The sequence below is a fragment of the Physella acuta genome, unplaced genomic scaffold, assembly GCF_028476545.2.
Source record: "Physella acuta isolate Inbredline_101_S28 unplaced genomic scaffold, ASM2847654v3 ptg000544l, whole genome shotgun sequence".
NCBI classification, from domain to species: Eukaryota; Metazoa; Mollusca; class Gastropoda; family Physidae; genus Physella; species Physella acuta.
In genome coordinates this window covers 1,050,482-1,066,402 of record NW_026732063.1, presented here as the reverse complement: position 1 = coordinate 1,066,402, position 15,921 = coordinate 1,050,482, and the positions used below count along the sequence as shown (strand labels likewise).

At 36.0% G+C, this 15,921-nt stretch overlaps 2 protein-coding genes across 2 annotated transcripts in view; both read left to right on the top strand.

Moving 5' to 3' along the window:
- The window catches only part of LOC131946098 (leucine zipper protein 1), a 74,428-nt gene that overhangs the window by 35,977 nt on the left and 22,530 nt on the right, over positions 1–15,921 (top strand). The gene's annotated exons all lie outside the window — the stretch shown is intronic.
- Positions 114–10,315, top strand: LOC131946097 (E3 ubiquitin-protein ligase XIAP-like). The gene is made up of 2 exons (XM_059306738.1): positions 114–608; positions 10,202–10,315. The coding sequence occupies exons 1-2, from the start codon at positions 114–116 to the stop codon at positions 10,313–10,315; spliced, it is 609 nt and encodes a 202-aa protein (XP_059162721.1).

Sequence of the window (15,921 nt, the reverse complement as noted above, 5' to 3'; positions counted from 1 at the left end):
TTTAAAACGATGGATCCGAGTTGGAAACAGCTCTTTACGGCATTGATCGGTAGCCCACCCAGGCGTGGTATTCAGGGAATACTATAAACACCGCAGTATAAGAACCCTATACCATGTCCGGTGAATGTTTTTGTCTTCAGTGCTGTGGATGGGATTCCAGTGAGAGCACGGGAATGTCGGATCAAACGGAAACGGGTCTTGATATTGGACCCGAGGAAGTGAGATTGTATCCTGTACAGATGATCAATACCTTTCATGAGACTGATCAAGGGGAGATGAATCTAGGGTATGAGAGAGTGTTTGTACAGCGACCTATAGGCGGAACCTTTATTGAACCCCTTGATGAGACACCACCACCACCCAACCCAGCTTCCGACAGGGACAGTGACTTCAGGTTCCATGATGAGGAGGAAAGGTTGCAAACATTTTCAGGGTGTTGGTCCGACGTCTACCCTGTGGACCCTATCAGTTTGGCTAAAAATGGTTTTATCTTCATTGGACCTGGCGACCTTGTCAAGTGTGTTTTCTGTTTGAATACGTTGAAGGGATGGGAAACGGGTGATGTGGTAGAAGAAGAACATCGACGCCATTATCCAGACTGTCCTTTTGTACGGGCTGCACAGTCACACACACACACAGACACACACACACTCACAGGAGTTGTTTTAAGTAAATAAAATTTTTATATACATTTAAATGATCTTTTGTGATTTATTGTAATAGCTTATTAAAAGGTGTGACAACTTTCCCATCCAACTTTGAAGTCCTACGCGGTCAAAACATCGGTGTCTGTTATACACCGCAAACCAAACTTTTTTCAGTCAAACCAAAAAGCTCTCTCTCTCTCTCTCTCTCTCTCTCTCTCTCTCACACACACACACACACACACACACACACACACAATCACAAAACGAACTTGTAAAGACAAAAATAATATTGCATCAGGAAAACTTGACCGACCCTAGTATGAACACGGCCCTCATCCAACTCCAAGACATGAATGGACTGAATTTGAAACCTGTCTTGTTGAAAACAAAACTCCCCTGACGCTAGTATGAACTCACACAGACTCACACTCAAACACACACACACACACACACAAACACAATCACAAAGCGAACTTGTAAAGACAAAAATAATATTACATCGTTTAAAACTTCACCGACTCTAGTATAAACCATCCACCAACCAACTCTAAAACATGGATGGACCGAATTTGAAACCTGTCTTGTTGAAAACTTCACCGACCCTAGTATGAACACGGCCCTCATCCAACTCCAAAACATACATGTAACAACTTTGAAACCTACCTAGGTGAAAACCTCACCGACCCTAGTATACATTCTACCCACAACAATTCCAAGAATATGTATGTACCAACATGCCTCGGTGTTAACAAAACTCCCCCGGCCCTACCTCACCGACCCTCGTATACATTCTACCCACAACAATTCCAAGAACATGTATGTACCAACATGCCTCGGTGTTAACAAAACTCCCCCGGCCCTACCTCACCGACCCTCGTATACATTCTACCCACAACAATTCCAAGAACATGTATGTACCAACATGCCTCGGTGTTAACAAAACTCCCCCGACCCTAGTATGAACTCTGCCCCTAACAATTCCTAAACATATATGTAACAACTTTGAAACACGCCTCGGTGAAAACGAAATCCTTCCCACTCTAGTATAGACTCGGCCCCTAACACTTCCAAAACATGCCTGTATCAACTTTAAAACTTGCCTCGGTAAAACCAAAACTCCCCCGACCCTAATATGAACTCTGCTCCCAGCAATTCATAAACATGCATGTCCCAACTTTGTAACCTGCCTCGATGAAAACTTCACCGACTCTAGTATAGACGCGGCCCCTTTCAATTCCAAAGCATACACGGTCCTAGTTTGAAACCTACCAACTCCAAAGCATGCATGTAACAACTTTGAACCAAGCCATGGTGAAACCAAAACCATACCACCCTAGTATAAACTCTACACCTAGCAATTCCTAAACATGCATGGTCCGAGTTCAAAACCAACCTCGGTGAAAACTTCACCGACTCTAGTATAAACTCTAACCCAACCAACCCCAAAACATGGATGGTCCTAGTTTGTAACCTGCCCCGGTGAAATCTTCACCGACCCTCGTATAAACTCTACACCAACCAACAACAAAACATGGATATACCAACTACATACAACACACGGGTTCGACACGGGTCGATCAATATTATTTCTTTACTCGATCAAAAACCCATGACACTGTACGTTTAAGTGTTAGTGGAAAGTGTGGTACCAGCTGTTGCACAACTGATGCACAGCTGTCGCCTGATGGTTAATGGATACACGCATTCGACACGGGTCGATCAATACATTCCCATTCAAAAACACGCAGCGCCGGGAAGCATTAGCCAGACCCCCTGGTGTGGTCGCTTCGGTGAACCCGCCATTAATCAAACTGAGCTGTCAAAAACGGGCGGATCGATAAGTAACAGGTGTTGGTAATGGATGTTTGTAGTCGAGAGAAAGAATGTTCAATTTTTGTTAGCGTTAGTAGATTATTTTAAACAACGCCATACAACAAAGAAAAGAAATATATCAAATAAATAAATTGAACAAAGTAATTAAAATCAAACTAATTAAAATGAATTTCAAACAAATAAACAAATAAACAAATAAAATATAAAAATTAAAAAATTTAAAAAATTAAAATCAAATTTAAATTTTAAAAATCAAACTAATTACGTAATTAAAGTAAAAAACAAAATTAAAATCAAACTACATAAAATGAATTTCAAACAAATAAACAACAAGTAAGCAATCAAATTAAACAATTTGAAATCAAACAAATAATCAAATAACGTAACTAGTTAATAAAAATAAAAATTACAAAATTTAAAAATTAAAAAAAAAAAAAAAAAAAAAAAAAAAAATTAAAAATTTAAAAAATTAAAATCCAATTACGTAACTAGTTAATAAAAAATACAAAACTAATTAAAAATTAAAATTTAAAAAATTAAACTAATTAAAAATAAACATACAAAATACAAACAAATAATCAAATTACGTAACTCGTTAATAAAAAAATTATTAAAATTTTAAAAACTCATTAAAACTAATTAAAAAACATATTTAAAATTACGTAGCTAGGTCAAAAATTAATTAAAATTAAAAAAAAACTCATTAAAACTAATAAAAAAACTCATTAAAATTACGTAACTAGGTCACCTGCGGTGATTACGTCACAAGGTCACCGGCGGTGACCTACTGACTTACTGACCTACTTCCCATCCGCATCCCTGCGCATCCTCCCCGTCCCCATCCGCACCCCCATCCCCATCCCCATCCGCATCCCCATCCGGAGTATTTTACTATATCTTATTGCGCCAGGTTGCGGCAGGCTGCGCCTGCGCATCCCCATCCCGAGTATTTTACTATATCTCATTGCGCCAGGCTGCGCCTGCGCATCCGAGTTTTTTGCTATATATCCTTTGCGCATCCGCCTGCGCCTGCGCCTTCGCTCCAAAAGAGACCTAATATACTACTCATGTATACAAAGTACAAACATTGCTTATATCTCCGTCTAGAATACTGCACCTAATCATTGCTTACAGTATAACAACATATGTGTGTCACCGCTTGCGTGCATACAAGATTTGGTTTAGTTCACTCACACAAGATTTGGTTTAGCTCACACACACAAGATTTGGTTTAGCTCACACACACAAGATTTGGTTTAGCTCACACACACACGATTTGGTTTAGCTCACACATACAAGATTTGTTTTAGCTCACACACACAATATTTGGTTTAGCTCACTCACACAATATTTGGTTTAGCTCACACACACAAGATTTGGTTTAGCTCAAACACACAAGATTTGGTTTAGCTCACACACACAATATTTGGTTTAGCTCAAACACACACGATTTGCTTTAGCTCACACACGTGTTGGAAGACAACGCTGGCTCTAAGCACTATTAAAGCTCAAGTAATGTAAGAGGAAAGTTGTGTTAGTCATTTTGAAGTTAAAATCTTTGAAATTCCCTTCACACAGCGGCTTTATTCGTTGGTAAGTTAGAGTGTGTGTCTTTCAACATCACTTAGTATTACTTGTAATTATGCTATGCGCTCTATGGCCGGCTAAAATTTGGTTTATCCTGATATTTTTTCTGGATTCCCAGTGCAAGATACGAGCCTAATCTGGAAAATGGACCTAAACACGGGGACAATGACGTGGATGTGTCACTTCATAGCCCCCTTAGACATTGTGTTGTATAATGATTGTGTTTGGTGTAGCATTAAATTTTAAAATTAAAATTAAATTATATAAGTGAATACTAATAATTTCAATAATAGTTTAAGATCCATGATAAATAAAAAAGACAAAAATGATTTACATTTGCAGCTAGGCTAAAAAAGACACACGGGTAACATACACTAAAGAAGACAGAACTACTTCAATGATTGTAAACATGTGGACTTAGACTTGATTTCACATCATCTATTTGTCTTTATTGACATTGGTGGCGAACAGATGTAAATGTTAACTTGAAATATCTTGTTTCCGTAAAGAAAATGTCTCCATAAAAAAAGGTGTAAAATATAAAAAGGTACTCGAATGTAGCCGTTTTTAAAATGGAAAACAGGTATTTAATCAACTAAATCCTAACCCAACCGATTGATCTAATTATTACCTGTCCCTAATCCAACCGACTGATCTAATCCAGAGGTCTCCAAACTATGGCCCGCGGGCCGTGTGCGGCCCGCGAGGTCATTTTATCCGGCCCGCGACGATCTTTTTGTCCACTGAATAAATGTTTGATGGAGGTGGCTGAGGAGCTTTGCACAGAAAATTCGAAGCTATTTGAAAATGTAGCTTTGTATGCAAATACAATTACTCGCCGTGTTGCAGACATTGGTTAAAACATAGTGACTCTAATAGCGAAAAATTCAAGGAAGTTCAACCATTTTCCCACGTTTTCTTTAACTTGCTTTCGTCTCTGTCTTTCCAATCAAATCTTGCGATCGAAATTTCTGGCACTTCCCAGTTAGCTAGCGCGCTGAAATTTTCAGGGAAGCTTTGTTTTGGATGACATTAGAATATTCAATTGTTATTATTACTAAATTGATCCATGGAAACATTTTATTGAGCATTTTAGGGTGCTATATAATTGTAGTAAAAACGTGGGGGGAAAAGGGACATAACCCAGTAACTGTAATTTGATGAAAACAAAGTTCGGTACTCTCCCTCTTTGCTTACTGAGTAGTGTTCACGCGGTGCTTGTGTACAAACAACCGTAACAACTGGTGGCCAGTATGGGGGAGACGATATGGTCGAGTGGTTGGGCACACGATTGCTATCCCACTCGACACGGGTTCAAATCTATGTGTTCTAGTCAGTAACGTATTCACACAACGTGTTTTTTACGAGTTGTCTTCGTTTACTCAAAAGAAAGTGAAAAGATAAAATCGATAGCAAGATTTTAATGCAAACAGACAAAGACTAAAAAGTAGAAAATAATAATCATTAAAAAAGTTTTTAAAAACCCACGTTTTCTGATTGAACTAAAAAATAGAAAATAAATGCTATACATCACAATAATGCAAGCGATCACTCTACTATAAGCGATCAAAAACGTGGGGCGCCGAAGTAAAAGTTATATTACTATTGATTAGATAATACTATTGACTTTTATTAGGGAGCTTGTAGAGAGTCAACAGTATTAGAAACTGTAAGAAAATCACGTTACCAATCCTATATTCTTAGACGCGTGACCTTGTTTTCTATAAGTGAGTTATTTAAATGTAAGCAATACCTGCGCTTGTTTACCTACACTACCGCATGAAAACCTTGAGTGTACATTAATCACTTACCGAAATAATATGAAAGAATACACTTCGGTGACCGCCCATGTGTCAGAGAAGTAGATGGGCACTGTCAGGAGCCCCCCTTTCGATTACACTACCGCATAGACGTGGCGTACGACCCGTGGCTCCTTAAAACTAACAGGCGCCATCGTGCCAAATTGAATCCTGGTAACAATTATGCAGATTGCGTCATTCACTAAAGTGACACAAATGAACAGAATTTGTTATTTAACACGTGAACAAATTATTTGACGTGTTTTAAACATCAGTGTGACTGGTACAATATGTTAGCGTTACTAATGGTCTATTCTTAGATGCTCGATCTCAATTTCTGATTTGATTATCTAAAAATAGATGCTAATTGCATCATTCGCAAAGTGGCGAAACTGGATTTTTTTACGGGCAAAAAGAAACATCCCAGTTGATAATCTAACATTGGTTAATTTTTCTTATTATTAAAATAAAACGTATTACATGGCCTTTGCGGCCCATGTGAGTCTTTGGGGGCCGAAACAGACATTTTTGTTTGCAGCCTAATCGCACCCTACCAGGGCGCCAGAGCACACGCCTGAGTTAATTTATTGAGCGCTTGTAACGCTCCATCCTATCCATTGTCTATCTCACTGTTTAGACCGAACTTAGTCACCATAGCGCTCACGGAAAGACCAGGGCGCCAAATCGCATCATTTAGGGGGCCGACCATTGCTTTTATTGAAATAAGCACGTTTGATTTATTTTCTTATTTTCACTTCAAAATTAAAAGCTTATTATTGTCAACAGAAGAAATGATATTACAAAATATTTGTTCTGCTGAACCACGTTCATAACAATAATTTAACCGAAAGTAACCAGATCAGCCTCAGTAACCATTAAATGCACGCACTATTTTGGCCTGTAGAAAAATTAGTTTCTTATTAAAACAAAGTAAAATGCCAATGCACATACAGCATTACACTGAAATACTTCATACATGTAAGTTAAAATAACTAAAGACAAAATTGGCCAGGCTAACAATTGTCAGTGGACATTGCATCTAAGACACACATACGTCATGAAATGTTACGATTGACTACTAAGTATTGTGATTAGGGGTGGGGATGGTGGAGAAAAGAAAGCTGGGGTTGAAACGCTCACGAGCGGCACTACTAAGACCTACAGTATTTGTTAGTTCTTCATAATGTAAACAATGCATAGTGCCTACAACTACAAACGTTTGCATTAAAACCTCTCATAGCTTGCGATTCGTTATTGACAGATTTACCTTAATGACAGCTATACATAGCAACGGGAAGCGGGTGGGATAAAAAAAAACGAAAAGCTCCTGAGCGACCCTAGATAATTGTATAATAAAATACTCTGCTACAAGTCTTTACATATAGACTTAAATATTGCCTCATGTGGTTTTGTTACAGGGGCAGTAACTAGTAAACGGCACTTTAAATACACTAAAGAATTTATTTTTTAGAATGAGGGGAACAGAACAGATAGTTAACCTCAAGCGCTAGAATCGGTTGCCAAAGCTGTGTTGTTATCTCCCTTTTTATTAATTCGATAAACTTAATTACTTTTAACTAATTAATTCAAGATCAAAATAAGGTGATAATAGATAGTCCAAATTACGCTATATGAATGTGCGACAACATAGTCGTTGCATTACACGTTTGTCAAAACTGAGTTAAAACGATGTGCCCTAATCCCTCGAAAAATTAAATAAAAGATTATAAAACTCAGGTTACAAAAATATTGTTGTGCATTTTTAAAAATTCGGAATAACATTAAATCCATCATAATTAATTTCAATCTTGTTATAATTTCTTTATTTTAGCATTCACAATTAAAAAAAAAATTAAGTTTAGTCGTAATTTGCTTTGAAGTGATTAAGTAGTTTGTACTCCTCAGAAAAACCTTCAAAGCCAAAACCTTCAAGCCAAAAGCAGTTAAGGTTTACTTTGAAATTATTTATATTATAATCTAAATCAAAACGAAAACAACATCATTTCATGAAGCGATTGTTAAAAGGAAAAGCACAGTAATTAAGGGAAAATCCACAAACGATACTAATTACTCGCAGGTGCGTCAATATAGCACTACCGTAGAGTCTAATAAGACGATTCATATAGGTACCAAAAGGTATAAAGAGTTCACGTTCAACAAATATCCCTATGCAATCAAACTATAACCCTTTTATTCTACAGTTCTATAAAGTGAACTTACTTTTACACTTAACATTGATAACAAGCACGTAAGCAGTCACCTTGAGCCAATCAGCATTCGACATGCATCCAAGCACTAGAAATTAAATATTTAAACACATCATTTTTAATACTTTATCTCAGATAAAACAGTACCAACACTGTCGTTTGCGTTATTTAGAACTAAAATATGTTATGTGATTTCTTTGTTCATTTTGTAGACTTAAATTAGTTGCGTTATTTGATTTTTTGGTGTACTTGACAGAGTCTAAAATGTACACTGCTACACTACTACAAACAGTACCTTCTACCCACCTTAGAGTGACATTGTTTAGCTGATTATAAATACACATACATTTGAGTTTCCGTATTGTAATCGGAAAAATTGGTTGTCCCATCAGAAATTGCATATTGTGGTAAGGGTATTTTTGAACTTACCAGCAATTTCTCGGCACCACCATTAACATCATCTTTTAGGTTATACAATCTTAGAACAGAACCCCTAATTGTCGTAATTATAATTGTATATCGTTTGACTAGTAAATAGATATAAACAACACAGAGTACAGCAAGACATATATCACTAAGATCTAAATGACACATATAGTCCCTACTGTCAGATTACAGGTTAAATATTCACTATGATCAAAATATATTTCAAAGCAAGCATAGATATACAATAATCTTGATTAATCTTGAATAATTATAGCATATTTTAACACATTTCTCAACCATTTATTAAAACAATATTGATCTGACGATAGCATTAGCATAAAATGCCAGCCTTACAATAGATTTTATGTCTGACATTTTCCTGGACTTTATTTTCTACCCAACACAAATTCCAATCCGAATAAGTTTAATAACCATTTGACGACTAAGATCTATATAGCAGGAGATGTTCTGTGCACCAAAACAAATGTTGCCTAAACAAATGTGTTAACAAAGTAGAGAAACAACAGTTCTGTCAATTGTAAAGTGACGTCAGCGTATTAGGCAATATTAGGATTTCCCTTTTTTGAACTTTCAATTTAAGACCGATTTTATTGCAAGCTAAACATATTCCAAAAGTTATAAAGTAAGTGTAAAAATATCATCTACATAAAATCAAATTTATCTATACACAGTAACGGCAACAAGAAACATGAAAACTATTTAGAATAAGCAGCACATTTTATTTAAACTACTTGTCTTAAATTAAATATGAGACGAATATCTATATAATTAATTCTCTTCTGGGATCAGTTAGAAAACAAGCTGCAATCGCGCCTTTGCAGTCCCCTCTCTTTCTCTCTATCACTATCACTACCACCCCCACCCCACCCCCACATGATCTGGTGAGCGGTGTTCACTCTGTTTACATTTTAAATTAACAGAGACGGGTTTGGTGACGGCTATTAGGGGCAGATAATTTAGTTTGAAACGATTTTAAACTTAGAGGAGGTAACTAAGAGGAAGCTGCTTTCACATGGGGGGGGGGGGGGGGGTAGTGTTTTTAAGCAAATATTTTCAATGGCAGCATTGGTACTGTCGAATTCACACATTATAAATTACTGAAAAGTAGAAAAAAAAACTAAATAGCGGCGTATGATACGCAGCGGGTCGGCTCGTATATAATATATTTGTTTCAGTTAAAAAAATATAGATTAATACTTCGTTTGAGATAATTATGACATTCTAAGTGCTACAGATAAATAGATGTGATTTTTTGATAAATTAAATTTATCTCAAGTACGTGTCGTCTCTTGACGCCATCTTTTTTACTTTAACAAAAGTATTTTTATAACATCGGGTATTCCCATTATATTCTTTTTTTTTTAAATTTTACTAAATAGGCATACTTGCTTACATTTATTTAGTAAAGAGTGAAATTTAATTTTATGTAGTAAGTTAACAATGATTATCAAAGAAATACGTATGATAGAATAATACGTTTAAACAGATATTTAATCAGCAAGAAAGCCTTTGACAAAATGAAGCTGTTTTGTGAATAATAATGCTATAAAATTAAATCTACTTAGACTTAAACTATAAACGTTTTCTAAACGGTTTTAGTTTTTGCATTGTTTTACAATTGTCGTGTTAATCAAGATAATTAGTCAATATATCGATCATAATTTTTGAATTATTTTGTTAGATGCGACCCAGAATTCAAGTTGAACTTGTTACACGGCACAATAAATATTTGGAAGAGCAGATACAAGTTCTGGAACCTGTCATGAATGTTATGAATCTAGCAATTGATTATTAACCCCTTTATGCCTGAATATATTTAGAATTTTTTTGCCGTGTTTATATATCAAATGGTTACTGAATTTATGTGAAATAGTTGATTTGAAGATTGTGCATGTTTTCGATGTAGTTTTGGGTATGTCTCGAAAACGCGACATCAGGCACAAATGGACCTTTTGATGAAAAAAAAAACAAAATAATATGTGGATTTTTTATTGACATATACTACTCAATCAAATGATTACAAAAACAATAGAAAATAATACAAGCAACAAATGGACATACATGTCGATGAATAATCACTTGTGAAATTCAAGAAAACAGTTTTTATATTTGCTCAAACACAAGTTTACATTGCACTTTGCACATTTTCTGACTGTTTGACCTCTTTAGTTTGGGAGTTTGTATCGTTGCCTTGCAGAATCAACTACTGGCCAGTGACTCATGTTATCAGAACGAACCTCCTAAAGAGGAATAGGCTTTGCTGGTCCTCTGTGTTTCTTTTTTTCAAATTCCCTTTCAAGGTCAAATGATGGCCTCCCCCTTTTCTTTTTGACATGTCTTTGCCTGGCATGCAAAGGGCATGCGCAAATGCAGATCTGAAAGAAAGCAAATATTTTGTTTTTGCACAACAATACCCAATGAATCACAGTCCCCTCGATATAATAGCGAACTGTTTACAATGGCCATATCAACAAAATGGAAAAAAAATCTGTGGTAGTACTTTTCAGATTGTATGTGTATTCTGTAGTAAGCAATGAGTGCATCAAGGGCATCCATAAACGTGTATTTCAGCTTGATATATGTTGGGGTATTCAATGACAACATTTCTTTTCAATTTCTGTCCCATCTTTCAATAATTGAAGTTGGTTGTGCACTGGCAAAGGTACTTGCAATGTTTACACGTCTCTTGTCAAAACATTTTACTGCCCTGATTTCTACATCTTCTACAACAACAGTTTTCTCCTCGTGTGTACCCCTTCCTTTCTTTCTCATTTCTAAGTCTGTGCTGAACACGCGATTATGCTGCATCGTTCCCAAAACTTACAAAAAGATTAACTGAAGAGAACCAGCTTGATCTCCCTTTGAACGGCACCATTTGCTCATCAATGGAAAGCATCTGAGCTTGTGGGAGTTGTTGAAATTTTGGTAGAAGGGCATCAACTATCGGCCTGATTTTGAACAATTTATCATTGTTAGCGTTATAGTTTGCAGCCAAGTTGTTGTCGTCATTGAAATGAATATATTTTTTAATTTGCTCACCTCTGTCTCGTGACATCACATCGGTAACTTGTGCCACACGACATTCACTAGACCAGTACATTCTTGATCTAGGCATGTGTATGATGCTCATATATATTGCTATCCCAATGAATTGGAGTGATCTATTTTTTAGTGACGTGTTGGGGGTCTAGTTGATTGCAATACAGATTACTTTTTACAACGATAATGTCCAAAAGGTCAGCATCGAAAAAGTCTCTGAAATACTGAACTGGATGTTTGATACCATCAGCATTTGGAAGTGCACCTAGCCATGCTGGAACACTTTTTTTTCAGAGTTTTGTTGCCGTACAGTCTTCCATTGCAAGGTCTGCCGTTTCCCCACCCCCCTTGCTTTAGCAGCATGTTGAACAATTGCACGTGTAGCACTGGTGCTGGTTGTTGCGCGTGATCGATGGCGGTTGCACAAATATCGATGGCAGTTGCACAATGAGTGGTGATAGATGCCCCATGATTGGTGGATGCTACACAACGATTTGTGTAGGCTAAACCATGATTGCTGTTTAGTGCATCATTATTGCTGTCAGAATCATCATCACTATTTATGACATGCGTACTCTCATCACCACTGCTGTCATCAGTTGAGTAGTTGCCTGGTTTAGGTCTGTTATCTTCACTGTCACTGTCACTAAGACAGCTGTCATCACTTTTAAATGGCGGTGCTCTAGTTTGGAGTCCACAATAAAAAAAATGATGGCTTAATTTTTTGTTCCTACAAGTAAAAAATCTCAATTAGGAATGTAGTAGTTCCTTTTTATAAAAAATTAAAATGACTCAAACAACTGGAATCAACAAATGATTATGCGTATATGCCAAATTTTCGAAATTCCCACCAAATTTTCCAAATTCCCTCTAAATTCCCACCAAAATAAACACCACTAGATAGTATATATATTGCATATATGCAATCCAAATATGTTGAAATTCACATTGGATAAGATAAATCGTCATTTGTACATTGGGATCAACCCTTTTTTAGTAACACCAGTTTTTACAAAAAAGCTCTATTTTATGCAATAATGCCGGATGTCGCGAAATCGCGACAAACCGTAATTTGCTAATATTTTCCAAAGTAAAACTCACATGTAATTTTTATTGTGTATATACAATAAGAAATAATTAATCAACTAAAAATATTTCTTGTAGTAGCAACTTACCTCAACTTTACTAGGTACGGTTGATAAAAGTAGCCGAAATCCACAAGTATGAGAAATTCACAATGCGCGTCGTTCAAACGGAAATAACTTAGCATACATCGCTCAGATGAAATGACCAGTGCTATTGATATGTGCCTTTAGCGCGTAATCGGCACATTGCGAAAACGCGATGTTATTGATTCATAAATTAAGATCAAAAGTAGTTAAAGGACAGTTCTATATAAGTTAAAATTAAACGATTTACACGTTTCATTACAAAATCATAATTTATTTTACAAGGCTGTATAATTATAATAAATGTAAGAGTTGTGAATCTATATTAAATCTATCTACTACTAACCTAAGGAAAGAACATAAACAAACGTAAGAAATATATCATACACCGAACAAAAGTAATATATGAAACGTGAAAGAAATAGACACAAATATTACGCAATACATATCCCATTATCACGTTCTGTAATAAAACATTATTTTGTTCATTTACATCACCAAGATGAAAACAAAGAAAACGTAGATGTCGAGGGATATAAGCCATCATTATCTCAGTCTAAACCACCGACTACAGAAGCAGAAAAACGTGACCATAGTGAAACAAAACACCAAGTCGCTAAACACGTTCAATCAACAGCGGGTATGGAATATTTAGAAACTAAAACAACTAATTCTTAAGATGTAAACAAATATGTCTTAGCTTCTTTAACAAATAAAGTATGTATGATTTACTAAACACAATTAATACGTAGAATAATTTAATTTGTTTATCATGTATTACTATAGAAATATTGAGTCGACTTCAGCAGATAGAGACAGCCATATCTTCTCTACAAGACGTCAGTCGACTGGAGCAGATAGAGACAACCATATCTTCTCTACAAGACGTCAGTCGACTTGAGCAGATAGAGACAGCCATATCTTCTCTACAAGACGTCAGTCGACTTGAGCAGATAGAGACAGCCATATCTTCTCTACAAGACGTCAGTCGACTTGAGCAGATAGAGACAGCCATATCTTCTCTACAAGACGTCAGTCGACTTGAGCAGATAGAGACAGCCATATCTTCTCTACAAGACGTCAGTCGATTTGAGCAGACAGAGACAGCCATATCTTCTCTACAAGACGTCAGTCGACTTGAGCAGATAGAGACAGCCATATCTTCTCTACAAGACGTCAGTCGACTTGAGCAGATAGAGACAGCCATAGCTTCTATACAAGACGCCAATGACAAGTCTACAAATGACATATCAGAAATAAAACAATGGAGAGACAACATTGAACAACTTGCTAAAAAAGAAAAATATAATTTTAAATCATTAGAAAACAAATGAACGAGCATGATAAAAAAGTAAAGAATCTGAGCAAAGAAAATGAAAGTTTAAAAGAAAAAGAAACCAAGTCAAACAAAACACTAGAGAAACTGTCTTTAGATATGAAAGAATATGAAAACAACTTACACGAAAAAACTATAGAGATGCAAAATCAGATTAAACTGAAAGTATAATACAAGAAATAAAAAGTTATTCTGATTTAATTGTTTCTTTACAAGAGGATTATATAAAACCATGGCAAATGCATGAACCAAATTTGAGAAGTTACAATTCAAGGTAAACATTAAGATTGTTAATTAATTGGGTGTACATTTGCTGACAAGTTTATATACTACACATTTTATAAACAAGTTGTACATTAAATTAAAAGTCAGTTTATTAATTTTTGCAACAGTAAGACCATTAATTCTAAAACTATACTTAAAGCAGTTTTTATTGCTGCAATTTAATCTCCAAAAGAAATAGTCAAACTTGTAGTAATCCTATAAAATTATCGGCCGATTCTGGCCGAGCATGTCTCCGACCACATTGTCCATTCATATGCTGAGGACAAAAAAAACCCAGGTGAACTCTACTTCACCTGCCCTGTGTCCCGCGAGGTCCCGATAGCCAACTTCATCATTCACGTTTAAGAAAAAAAAATTGAAACAAAAAAATAATACCTTTGTCGTGGTGTGTCTCGATCCCGTACCACCCGCATGGTAGCCATTCTACTACAATTTTAGCTATATTGGCACAGACTAACCAATGTAAAATTAGATACCCTTTACGCGAATAGGTCCTATTTTTACAAGCTTTTATTTAACTTACTTCCTCTGTCAGTCTGTCTAGATCGAAACGCCCGTGTAAACTTGCAGGCACTTCTAACTGACAGATACGTTTCGTAGACATGTACGGTTTTTAGTCATGTAACTCTATTATAAATAAAACATTTGGCGGAGCAGCGGTAGAAACAGTTGCCACTCGGCGTAACAAAAAAATGTTACGCCGAGTGAGTGGTTTGAGTCACTTGATTCGATTCAATACCATTTAATTAAGCTGCACCACCATGTAGAGAGGTTACAACCTTAAGCAACCATGAGGCTATTTCACATTCAGACGACTAGATGGCATTCATAGATAAGACGAACTCAATAACTCCTTCTTCCTATTCTTTATTCTAGTGTCTACATTTATATCTCACGAATCTATATCCCAACTTGAATCATACCAGTCAGCATACGTCCTTTCTCACCGACGATCAAGATAAGACTAACTCACACACATACACCAAGCAACCAAGTTTCTACCCTAATACGTCACTATCTTTCAAGCTGTGTCATCATTCCAATGTGTTCAATATCCTCTTCGCACCAACCTGCACTCTCGCTAATATCGATCTAAAACATTCATCATAACATTACCCCCCTCCCATTGAAGCTAATCCCATTAGCTTCTAACACTTTCACAAAGTCAGACATATTTTTAAACTAACAATATCAGCTAGGTACTATATACATGGAAATTCATTCTATTTCCCAGTCCTAATTAATTAATACATTACATCTTGTAATTTTACTCCCGCACAACTTTATTTTAATCACTGACATTCAACTAATAGTTTCTCTTGGAATCTCTGTCCAACTGATACTTAGTTTATTCTCCATCATCACATTCAGAAATCTATCTAGGTTGTCACATTAACATAGTCCATTTCTTCCCATAAGTTGCTATAATAAAACAATCAAACACCACATTAGTTATAAACCAACACAACTTGCAATGGCGAACAGAGCCCCCAGTGCCACCATTTAGTGGACATCTGTGGTTGTTCCCATCTTTACATATAATATAACTAGCTTAATCAACATGGCACTGGA

Coding starts and splice junctions, on each gene's coding strand:
- LOC131946097 (XM_059306738.1), top strand. CDS start 114: ATGTCCGGTGAATGTTTTTGTCTTCAGTGCTGTGGATGGGATTCCAGT. Junction 609..10,201: donor ATTATCCAGACTGTCCTTTT/GTACGGGCTGCA, acceptor TTATTTTGTTAG/ATGCGACCCAGAATTCAAGT.